Raw genomic sequence first — 12,665 nt, 5'->3', positions numbered from 1 at the left:
AATACAGCAGTGAACAAATGAATACAGTAATCTGGGTTCTTCTTTCTTGAGCAACTAATTATTGGTATCCTGCATCCCACTTTTTATGAGCATGTTATGGTATATCAGATGTAAAAAGTAGCCCATTCCCTCCCCCTGTCCAGTCTGCTTCTAGTCTACCAGGTTCCTTGACTCTCTGACAGAGTTTCTATACTATGTTCTTGCAAGATACTTATTTCACTCCATAGGTAAAAATACTTCAGTCCAGTAAAGAAGTTAAAATATGGTTTGGAATTCAGAAAAATGATGTAGAGAAGCGTGGATCATTTTTCTTCAGTGCAATACACAGAACTAAGGCTTGAAACGTATTATCATCTTCATTTCCTTTTTCTTCCCACATTTTAATAAGTCTCAAATTGTTTTGATTCAGTTATATATGTATTTTTCCTCTTAGACCTTCTTTTCATGCTCTCTTCCTACCTATTAATTGCAGTAACAGGTTTCTAAATATGGACATAGTAAAGATTTCTTCTGTAATCCATTTTACATATTATAGCACATTTATACTTTGTATAATTGTGAACTTATAATTGCACTACTCATAAATCTTTGACTTTTCATTATAGACAAAATGGAATCATACTTCACTTGGATTCAGAGCCTTTCAGGATCTGGCCTTGACCAGTCCTTTAGTCTTAATTTCCATTTTTCCTTTTTTGGTACCCTTCACTGCAGCCAACTGAACTGCTTGCTCTTTCCTGTATATGCCTCCCTTTTTTTCCTTGGTACCTTAGTTGATCTTATGTCCTTGTCTAGGAAATATCTCAGGTCTTCCCATCTATTTGTTGAATGGATAAACTCTTAAAACAGCCAGGTCATGTGTTAACTTCCTTCATCAAAAGTGCTAAAGAATTTTAAATATGCTTTTTTTTCATTGTTGTTCTTTACCTTGAATTTAAAATAATTCTGCACTTGTAAAGAAAAGTTCTGTGTTTGATTAATCTGTTTAGCTTAAGTGTAGACAGTACATTTTGTTGAATGAATGAACAATGGGCATATAATGGTAACTTAAAGATGTTAAGGAAGTTGGAGTGGATGGATTTGCTATTAGAAGAGTCTTGGTGAGGAAATAGTAAGTAATTGTGGTTAAAGTTAGTGAGCCACTTACTTTGTGCCCTGTGCTGTGCCAACTACTTTGCAGGCAGACTTTGCTCTTCAGCAGCTCTGTAAGGAGGTACTATTAGTCTCATCTTACAGAAGAGGGAAATGGTGAGAGGGTAAATGATTTGTCTAAGCTGATACATGGCAGAGCTAGGATTAAATGCCAGGATTCTTGACCCCAAGGCCCATGCTTTGGAGAAATTAGAATAGAACTAAGTAAGTTTACATATAGAGAAAATGAAGCTCTTGAGATAATGTAACTACAGAAGAGCATGAAACCTTAAAATTGTAAAGAGATTAAATTATAAGCAAAGACCAGTTAGGAGAGGTAAAAAACATTGGGGAACAAATAATTTTTAGAGAGTGTTTAGAAGTGTTGATAGAATAAAAAACAAAGGTGTATTGGCTGGTTAAAAATGCCTTACATGGCAATTTGAATGAGTGGTAGATTTTATCATTATCAGTATCCTGTTTGTGACATTGTATTGTAATTTTGAAAGTGCTGTCATTGTAGGAAGCCAAGCAAAGTGTACAAAGAATCTTTGTTTTTAGCAACTGTGTGTAAATCTACAATTATCTCAGTAAACATTTCAGTGGTTTTCTTGTCTGTGGTATATAGCACAATACTTAACCTGTATTTTGTGGTGTATTCTTTGCGAGCAGTGAGACCTTTAACCCTCAATGCTTTCATCTGTAAAGTAGGGATAATACTAGCACCTGCCTCAGGTTTACATGAGCTAATAATACAACACTGAGTGCTTTAAAAATGTCTTTTTCAAAAATTGATACATTCCTGACTATTGGATATTGCTTCTTTATAAATGTTAATTTACTGGCCTTAAGCTATATTAAGACATGGAAGATTCCTGTAACTAGATAGCAAGAGGTAACAGGGAGGCCAGGTATGGTAGACATGGGCTTTCCTAGAATCACTAAACTCAGAATTACGTGATTGGTTCTGGATGACTTGTTGACATTGTGTATATATGTGATGACTTTAAAAAAGAAGTGGTTCTAAAACTAAAAAAAAGAAAAAGAGTCGGGTGGGGTGGAGTGGAAGGGATAAGTATTCTCTAGTTGACTTGTTTTAGGTGATGAATTACAGCTCTTTCATATATATTCAGTTTATGGATACCTGATCAAATGAAAATGGGGGCCCATTGAAATGATGAAAATGTTGTGTTTTTTAGTAAAATAAAATACTCAGAATATTTTGCATGTGATTGTATGGAATTCATGTAGTTAAAGGATTTTGTTTTGTAAGATGTATTCTAACCTTCAACTGCGTATACTACTGATTGCTAGTAACATTTTATTTCTCCTGCTTTGTAAGAGCCCCCTCTAGTGGATGAGTTCCTTCCTAAACTAGTTTTAGTCCTATGGGATACACATAGTAAAAAGAAAACGCCCTGTTCTTAAAAAATTTTTATGCTTAAAAATTAACCTATTTTCCCTACACTGAAAATGACCATTTTTTCTTTGGTCAGTTAAGAAACACTTTTAAAGCATTAAAAAATTTTCCTATTCATTATGACTATTTTATAATACTTAGATATACTGACATTTTTTTGCCATTACTTTTTTTAAATTGAGAGATAGTTGGCATGTAACCTGGTATTAGTTTTAGGTGTACAAAATAATAATTTGATATATATTTATATTGCAAAGTGATTACTTAACATCTGTCCCCACACATTGGTACTTTGTTTTTCATTGATAAGAACTTCTAAGAACTACTTTTTTAGTAGATTTCATACATTACAACAGTATTATTAATGATAGTCACCATGCTGTATATTACATCTCCAGGACTTATCTGTATCTTTTAACTGGAAGTTTGTACCTTTGATCATTTTACATGCCCCCACTAACCCCCATCTCCCACCTCTGGCAATGCCAGTCTGTTCTATGAGTTTTCATTTCTTTTTTTTTTTTTAAAGATTCCACATGTAAGTGAGATCATGCAGTATTTGTCTTTCTCTGACTTACTTCACCTAGCATAATGCCCTCAATCCATCCATGTCACAAATGGCAGGATTTCCTTCTTGTTTTATGGCTGAATAATATTCCATTGTACATATACACACAGTATTTCATCCATTTATCTCTCAGTGGACCCTTAGTTGTCTCCCTGTGTTGGTTATTGTAAGTAAAGCTGCAGTGAACATGGGGGTACAGGTATCTTTTCAAGGTGGTGATTTTGTTTCCTTCAGATGAATACCCAGAAGTGGAATTGCTGGATCATATGATAGTTCTATTTTTAAATTTTTGAGGAACCTCTGTACTGTTCTTGTCATTACTTTTTAACTGTAGTACTACCTTGGCTCTTCTGGAATTTGAGTCATTGTAAGTGGATGCTCTGGATATCAAACCAACTGGTTGGAAAGATCATGAAAAACAGGTGTTTTCTAATTTTGAGTATCTTCATGTTCTGCTGACATTATTTTAGTATTCCTACCCATTCTCATGTATTTTACTTTCCCAAGGAGGTTAAAATCCATTTGTAAAGTTTCCTGTTTTATAGTCCTTCTGCTAATTTTACTCTATGCTGTTTTATAATTCATAACATTAAGCAAATATCCATTTATAAGAAACAAAAGGATAAGTAACTTAAAAATGTTAAGCCAGTGTATAAAATGTTTAAATGAGAGATTGTGTTAAGAAGCTTATCTATTTTCATTATATGGTAATAAAAGTTTATAGTTTCTGTTTGAGGATTTCCAATAATGATTAAGCTGTTTTGAGCAGGACTTATTTAAGGAAAGTTTAGTTCATTAATTTAAAGTAGCCACTAAAAATATTAAATATACAAGCACTGGCAATAAACTGAAGTAAAAAAGTAAAGTAAACAGAGTACAGTTTTTACATGTGCATAACAATAGCAAGAGAGTTAGTTCTTTTTGCAGTATGTAAAAGAAGATAACTCACACTAATTTGAACTTGAAATTTATTGCAAATATACTGAGGTATCCCAAAGTATACAAAATCAGGAATTTAGCCAGGCTGCTGAAGGAAACCCAAACTTGTGGGAACAGCTAGGTATCCTTTTCCCTTCATTCAATCTCTGTGTTTCTACTGCTTTATTATTTTTTTTCTTTACTAAATGGCTTGCTTTCCTTTTCCAGGCACATGACCATTGGGTGACCTTAACAGTAATTTCTAGGTATTTTTACTTGTTCCTTAATTTTCTAGTTTTTCTTGTTCCTTAATTACCACAGCTCGGAATTAACCCAGGTTTTTGCTCCATTCCAAATTTCTGAGAGAAAATCTGGTCCAGGTAATCTTGGGCAGGTAATCTTTCTTGTCCATTGAGTTCTTAATAGGTGATGCAGTATAAACAAGGCTCCTGCACCACTTGTGGAGAAGGGGAAGTTCCCAGAAAAGAGATTTATAGGGATCTTGGGTATAATTACCAAAGATTTTATCGGGATTACAAAGGGTGAAAACATGACTCAGTCAGTTTTGGATTTTGGATGTAGGAAGAGATTATATTTCATGCTAAGATTACATTTTTGGAGAGCTAGATGAGAATTTGGAAGGTTTTATAGTGACAGAAATGCCATGGTTAAAAACCTCTTCCTTTCATTTAAGACTGTGGTTCCTAAGTTTGCCACATCACTGGTTCTTAAGTCTTCCCAATACATGTGAGAATCATTTGTAGAAATTTTTTCCCCTTTCCTTTTAATTCCTTTCTTTTTTTAATTGTACAAACAGTATGCTATCCCTGAAATTATGATTTCACTGGTCTAGGGTAGATCCTTGGTACGACTATATTTTACAACTCTTCATCTGATTCTAATGTGCAGCCATTGTTGAGAACCTGTAGCATTATATCACTGGATGCTTGTTGTGAATGTAGGATCTCAAAACCTACCTTAGGCCTACTGAATCATATTCTGCATTATAATAAGATCACCAGGCAGTTTGTATGCCCAGTGAAATTGGAGAAGTACTGTCTAGACTTACTGGATATCCGACAATGAACCTAGGGACAATGGCCCCTAGGAGTGAGGTTCTCAAAATGTGCTTCCAGGACCATTGTGTCACTTGGAAATTTTTTAAAAATGCAAGTTCCTGAGCACTAACCCAGACCTTCTGAATAGGACACTCTGGGAGTGGGGCCCATTAATTTGTAGCTTGACTAGCCCTCCACGTGATTTCTGATGCACTAGGAGATTCTACTTGGAGTTGGGATTTGGAACTGCTGGATTGAGGGAGTTCTTTCTACAAACCCTTTATTGAAATAAATACTCCTGAAGTGAAGGGGCATTGATGTTGCAACCTCCTTTCAAATTATTTAGCAAGCAAAAAAAGAAAAAACTGTGTGTATAGGTATGTCTAGAGAGAGAAAAAGAAAGCAAATGTGGCAAAAGGTTGTATCCCGCATCATTTGTAAAAATGACGTGACTTAGGTTCAAAAAGAGTAAGTAACTAGTTCAAAGTAAGCCAGGAGTAAATGAGCAAAACCAGAACTTGAGCCTCCATGCCTTTTGCAAATCACTACAAGCTGGAGTTTGATGCTCGTTTTCATGTTAATCTGCCTAGTTCTTCATCCCTGGCACGTAGGATTGTGGCTATGTTGTGCTCTACAGGCCCAGGAGCAAGTTTGAAATGCAGGCATTAATTCCCATTGTTAGGAGTCACATCTTCTTCCTTTCCCCTCTCTCTTTCTTCTCCTCCCCCCGTCTCCTTCTCTTCGCTTCCCTCCTTTCTCTCTCCCTGACCCCTTCATTATCTTCTTTTTATTAGACTTTGAGGTCTGGTCATGTTTGTATATTTTACATTGGCTTCTAATTAGAACTAAGCATTCTATGGTTTTAGCTAGGCATACGCAGAAACATGCTTGATTTGGGTAACCCAGCTCAGACTTACTGTGAGTTTTGAGGCCAATTCTTAACTAGACTAGTCACAAATTTGCCCTGTTGGAGGTCTGGGATTTAGAATTGATTCTAAACAATGGGAACTGTTAATTAAATGTTTTACATTTTAAAAAATCCTTATTTCATAAAATATTTGTGATTCAAGATTACTGTTAAATAAATTGTCTTTTCTCTTGTAACATTTCTTTAAAGTTTTGATCCCAATTAGATTTAGATTTGGGTGAATTCTTCCAGTTGTTGACTTTTTCCTTCCTTCCTTCCTTTCTCTCTCCTTCCCTCCTTCCCTCCCTCCCTCTTCTCTCTCTCTTTTCTCTCTCTCTCTCTCTCTCTCTCTCTCTCTCTCTCTCTCTCTCTCCCTCCCTCCCTCCCTCCCTCTCCTTTTTTTTTTGTTGGTAGCAACAGTTTATTCCTACCTGGTATTTAAAGCATCATATGTAAGAATTGTTTTGCTTTAGATTGTTGACTTCTTGAAAGTCTGCCTTTAATTTCTTCTGCCTTTAATTGAACTCATGATAGCATTTTTAGATAATGTATAAAAGAGCAGCAGGAGACAGAGCCAAAATGGTCTTACTTGCTTTGTACAAACTAAATTGCCCTTGTGGCCCAGCATAAAATCTTAAGTGCTAAGAGCAGTTATTTATTTTGACAACAGAATTAATTGAGCCTAAAACAGTTGAAATTCCAGTTGTAGCAAACTATTCTTTCTGACTCTCTAATTTGGTACTGTCAAAAAAAGTTACTTGTCTTAATGATTAAATAGCAGAATAATGGGCAGTAGACTGTATTTGAGGTAGATGCTGAATAAACTTTCTCCTTGTGAAATAGTTCAGAAGTGACATGCCTGTAAAGGGGGTTAGAATTTGCGTTGATATCCCGCTGAGCTGTCAGCTGGCCCTGAGCCAGGCATGCAAAGCTTTGCCATGTGAAGCAACATGTGGAGAGTGTGCCACTGGAAAAAGACTATCTTTTTCATGTGTGATTTTTTAAAAAAGGTTGTATTTAATTTTATTATACTCAAAAATGTTAATATTTCTGTCTTTAATGGAAAAGCTAAAGTGTGGATGGTACTCAGTTTAAAATTTTTAATATGTATTTTACAGTTAGAAAGGATTTGATCTTCTATTAAGTGCTTGTTGTTTTGAATAGTTTATTGGACATTTCCTCATTAAATGGATTTTAAGATGATGTTTAGGAAAGATAAAGAGAAAAGTATTCAAGGTATGTCTGGTATAGGAAAAAGAGTTTTGAGAAAAAACATAGAAATCTGTATGAGAGAGTGCTTTTTATACAGTTAAGGGGGATGCCTTTACTATTTTCACACATGCAAAGGCATCCAAAGATCTTAAAAGAATAGATACCATTTTGCTAAGGTAATATTATTAAAGTCTTTCTAGATACTATACTTTTAAATAGTTCTAAGTAATGAAGTTTGTCACAGATGTTTTGTTTTTTCCCTCTAGAATGAACTCATAGTCTGAGTATTAGAGCTTCTGTAAATAGTTACTGGGCACCAATTAGTTTGATTAACCACACTTCTGGTTGCCTTTTTTGGTAAAATCTTTCTTAGATTTATTTGATAAGTGGTTATATTCTTTCAAGCTTTATTAAATGGTAAAGCTAATACATAATAAGATGTTGGTAATTTAGGTAGAGATTTTTTTATTCATAATTTTTAGCCGAGTAAAAGTTGCTAATTATCAGATGTACATACTAAAATTCTTTACCTTAATTGATCTCTCAGTTCTCATCTTTTTGCAAACTGTTAATGTAGGCATCTAAAGGATTCTAGGAACAAGCTCATTATCCTTTTGTTTAATGAATTCCTAGCTTCCAGATTTGCAGAGTGGACTTGAAGTTCTTCTCAACTGGGGCATTTTCTGACTAAGGCTTTTTTTTTTGGTGGAAGTAGGGAATGTATTTTTGCTTTAGTCATATGATATATATCATAATAATGCTGTAGTAAGGAAGGTATTGCTAATTAATTGATTAGGACCTTATCACCTCACTTTTCTGACTTAGTAACTCTGCTTATATACTAAATGTTCATCTACTCTATTTAAATAGAAACTAGAACTGAAGAAGTAAATCTTAGGTTTGGGATTAAGAAGAGGGACAAATTAGTCAGTATTTTAGATGCTCCTAATTGTAGAAAAATCGTTCTTGCTAATAAGTAGTTTTCTTTCATAATAAAAGATCAGTGAGAACTCATCACTGATGAGCATATAACTACAGTTAAGCTTAATGTCTCTGAAGAATCAATAATGAAATACTGTATTATCCACTCCTTAGTTTTTAAATTTCTTGATTTAGCAGATTGTACCAATTACCATTAACAAATTAAAAGTTATTTTATAAAAATTCTAGACTTGCATAAATTTACATATTATAAAACAGGGCTAAACTGACAATTGAATGGAAGATAATTTTTTAGTCTGATATTTAGCTGTGAGGCTATTTCAAGAGAGTAATTTGTGCTTGTGCTGCTTTACTATCCAAACAATTTGCTATCTCACATATATGAAATATTCCATATTTTATAGTATTTAATGCTAGTCTCAGCAGGCCTGCCACTTGTGGACTGTTTTAATTGTTTTCCAAATGATTTCTGTTTTTTTGTTTTTATTTTTTATTTTGCTATCATTAATGTACAATTACATGAACAACATTATGGTTACTAGATTCCCCCCATTAACAAGTCCCCCCCACATACCCCATTATAGTCACTGTCCATCAGCATAGTAAGATGCTATAGAATCACTACTTGTCTTCTCTGTGTTATACTGCCTACCCTGTGTCCCACCCCCCTACATTATATGTACTAATTGTAATGCCCCCTTTTCCGCCCTTATCGCTCCCTTCCCACCAATCCTCCCAAATCCCTTTCCCTTTGGTAACTGTTAGTCCATTCTTGGGTTCTGTTCCTTCAGTTTTTTCTTTGTTCTTATACTCCACAGCAAATGATTTCTGTTTTATCATCTTCTTCCTCTCTGTCCCTCATGCCAGTCTATTTGTCATACTAGTGCTAAATTAATTTTCCTGTAAGACCACTTTGCAGGGTGTGTGTGTAACACCTTCTCACATGAGAAGGTGAGAAACTTTTCCATTGCCTACAAACTAGAGTTCAAATTACTTGACCTACTATACAGTTAGATAATCTGGGTTATAATCCCAGCATCACCATTTAGCTAGTATGTAATTCATTAATTTTTTCAGCAGATACCCATTGAAGACATATTGTTTGCCAGTTCACAGTGGTGAACAAGACAGACAAGTCCCCAAGCTTATGTTCTAGTAGTATTTACTGTCTTGGTCTCCCTGCCCTTCCCATGAGCACAACCAAGGAAGGACTCAGCAGCTGCCTCTTACTACTATTCTTGTTTTCTTGTAACTATATACCACACGCCTCTTGAATGTAGAAACTGCATGTTAGGTCTCTGTTCTTCCAGTTCTGTGGTTTTATTTATAACAGGTTTTCAGTAAATTGTGATCATAATAATATGTGAGTAGTCTCAATTTTTTCAGTTACTTGATTTTTAAAATTACTGCTGATATTTTAATTAATATTATCAGATAACACTGAAACACATTTCAGAACAATTAAAAAGATGTAATAGAACACATTTCAGAACAACTAAAAAGATGTAATAGAATCTGATCTGATTATTTCCTACCAGCCTTTTTTTTAAACTAGCAGTTTGTTCATATGTATGTATTTTTTTAGGCCTTATTGAATTTGAAGAATGTGACCCTGCTAGTGCAGTTGAAGGTAAGTTGACTAGTTGTAATGTGTGGCAGCTAGCTGATAACTTCTGTTTATTGAAGAAATAAAACGGGGCTGGTATCCACTGGTGTCAGCATGTCTGTGGAGTGATGTAAAGGACCTAAATATGGTTTGAAGGTCTGCAGATACTAATCTTTACTTAATAAATAAACAGTAGGTTTGCCCAAAGCAATGTTAGTATGTTAGAATATTTATTTTAAATGATTAAATATTACATGTATTTGTTTTCAAGTAAACATTGAGATTGTTTGCTCCATCGGCATCCATCTTTAAACATTCTCATGTCATAAATATAAAACTCATCATTACACATTAAAGTATAATGCTTATTCTATAGTGGGTAGCATTTCAGTAATTAATGAGATTGTGCATTAATATTAATATTACAATCATTAAAAATGGGTGATGATTTGACTTGGAGAAAGGGTTCACAACCCTTCTTGTTTAAATTGATGTTTTTCATACTATGAAACCCAAGAAATACCTGCTATTTTTGTCATGTTTTATGCATCTCACTTTGTGAGCTATTAGAAATAATTTGAAAGCAGTTTTCTGTTTTTCCAAGACCTGTGTAAGTATTTGGAAAAATGGTTTGCTGTCATCTGTAAGGTTATTATTGGAGTAGTCAGGAGCTCTGGGATATACTTAGTTGCTAGCTATTTGAGAGCATAAGTATTTAAGTTTTCAAAATTTCACTTTTATTGTAAAATGTGGATAATAATTAATGCCTACTCTGTGAGAATAAAAATGTATTTGATTTTTAAAATATTACAACATGCTATGCAACTGTACGGTCAGAGAGTTAGGTTTGTATGAAAATAAGTACATTGTTCTAAGACACCTGGGTTGTAATGCTGGCTATAGTATTTACTAATTGTATAACACAGAGTTAAAAAAACAAACAAAAAATATCCTGGAGTTCCCTTGTATATAAAGTGAGAAGTTAGCTTAATTGTGCTCTAGTTGTCAAGGGTAAGCAGCTAAACTTTTAAGTGCTGAATCCATCCACAGTCAATAGCATGACTGACCCTTAAAAAATTTGTCATGTAAGAAGAGGAAGAATTGCCATATTAGGCAAAATAAAGATATTTGTTCCTCATATATGGTAGATCAACTTACTGTTTATATTAGAGAAAACATGGGTGAAAGAATGCCGTATTTAAAAGTTTTCCATGTTTTATTGTTAATGGGTCTGTTACATCTTTTTATTTAAAACAGTGCATTTATATTTTGGACCCTCTAAACAACAAACATGATTTGACCTGCAAAATATAACACATGGCTGATATATTTTCTTTGAAGTTTTATGATATCTGCAAATGCTTATTTTGCCTGAGGTGATTTAAGGGAGGCTTAGGAGAAAAAAAGACAATTTCATTGATCAAGTAAATGTTCTATAACCCTTTGTTGAATAGTAGGCTATATTATGTTAGCATGAGAGAAGTCTAAACAGACTATAATTCTGATTTAAATATTAGGGCTTAGCAGTTGATTCTTTTATTTCTTTCATCCTAATTTAATATCAGTTTATGAACAAATTATGCATCAAGATACAAGATATACTCGAGTTTATAATGTATTTATCAGGAACAGTTAATGTTTCTGTAACAATATACATTTATTTTAAGGTATAAAACCAAGGAAAAGAAAGACTTTTGGTTTGCCAGGAATAATTAAAAAAGAAAAGGATGCAGAGTCTGTGTAAGTATATTAAATATTGTAAAAATCCTTTCTATTATGATAATTAAGAATAAAACCATTGTTTAAATTTGAAAAAATTCTTTTGGAAATAATGGGAAAAATACAAACTTTTCTAAACATTTGCTGGTTCCTCTGGTTTTAGTTAAAAGTACTAACTTTTCGTATTTTAAAATTTTAATATGAAAGGTTTGTGTCTTGAAGTAGCAATCAAAGACACTTATTTTATAAAATCATACATGCATATTTAAAAAAAGTTGAAAGTTCAGAGAAAACTAAAAATTCTTTTGCATCTTAATGCTTAAGAAACCCATGGTCAACATTTGATAAAAATTCTTCTAGACAAATCTTAAGCATATAGGCTTACATATACATATATGGAAAATGTTTAATGGGGGAGAAAACAAGCCCTAACATGTTTTACACATTTACATTAGGTCATCATTTTTAGATGGAGGATGGAGTATAAATCCAATTTACCTTTTGAAAAAACAAATTAGTATACAAAACATATAATTAGCATATGAGAGATTCAACTGGTATTAGCTAAGTGAAATTTTCTACCTTGGCTACACATTAGAACTACCTGGAAAGTTAAATATATTCATGCCAGGCCTCACCTTAGACTGATTAAACCAGATTCTCAGGGCACAAGGCCCAGCATCATTTTTGTTTTGTATTGTTTTAAGCAGCCTATGTGATTTACTATTGTATACCTGGGGTTGAGAATCATTGAGCTTTGATTAACCAGAAATAAACTGGAATTAAAGGAAGCTTAGTTTCTTTAATTACTCAACCCTTTTAGACTGAAGAGATGCTGATCAAAAGTCTTGATTTTTATTTTGACCTAGTAATATTGGCTGAAAATTCACTTAAAATCCTTGCTTCTCTAGCATAATCACAGAACTCTTGCAGGACTTATTTTGCTGGGCACTTACTTATGTTTTCAGTATAAGAGAACATTTTTTACTTTGGTTGTTCTTGTCTCCTACCTAGTTGTATTATCATCTTGAGTTTCTACCACTCAAAATGTTTGTTTCTTCCCCCCCTGCCAAGTTTTATTTGGTTAACAAATCAAGACCAATTACAAAATGATTTCTATGTATAGATTGTATTTCTGCAAATTTTTTTTTGAGCATTTATGAAGTGGGTATTTGGTTAAGGGG

The 12,665-nt window shown here is 33.6% G+C and overlaps 1 protein-coding gene across 2 annotated transcripts in view; it reads left to right on the top strand.

The window, feature by feature from the left end:
* Positions 1–12,665, top strand: part of FCHO2 (FCH and mu domain containing endocytic adaptor 2) — a 123,841-nt gene that overhangs the window by 48,632 nt on the left and 62,544 nt on the right. For both annotated transcript variants that reach the window (XM_073235168.1, XM_073235172.1), the window contains exons 9-10: positions 9,742–9,786; positions 11,430–11,502. In XM_073235168.1, the coding sequence (XP_073091269.1) occupies positions 9,742–9,786; positions 11,430–11,502 (118 nt within the window). The remainder of the gene's footprint in view (positions 1–9,741; positions 9,787–11,429; positions 11,503–12,665) is intronic.

Source organism: Manis javanica, chromosome 1, assembly GCF_040802235.1.
Source record: "Manis javanica isolate MJ-LG chromosome 1, MJ_LKY, whole genome shotgun sequence".
Classification (NCBI taxonomy): domain Eukaryota; kingdom Metazoa; phylum Chordata; class Mammalia; order Pholidota; family Manidae; genus Manis; species Manis javanica.
This window is presented reverse-complemented; position numbering and strand designations above follow the sequence as displayed.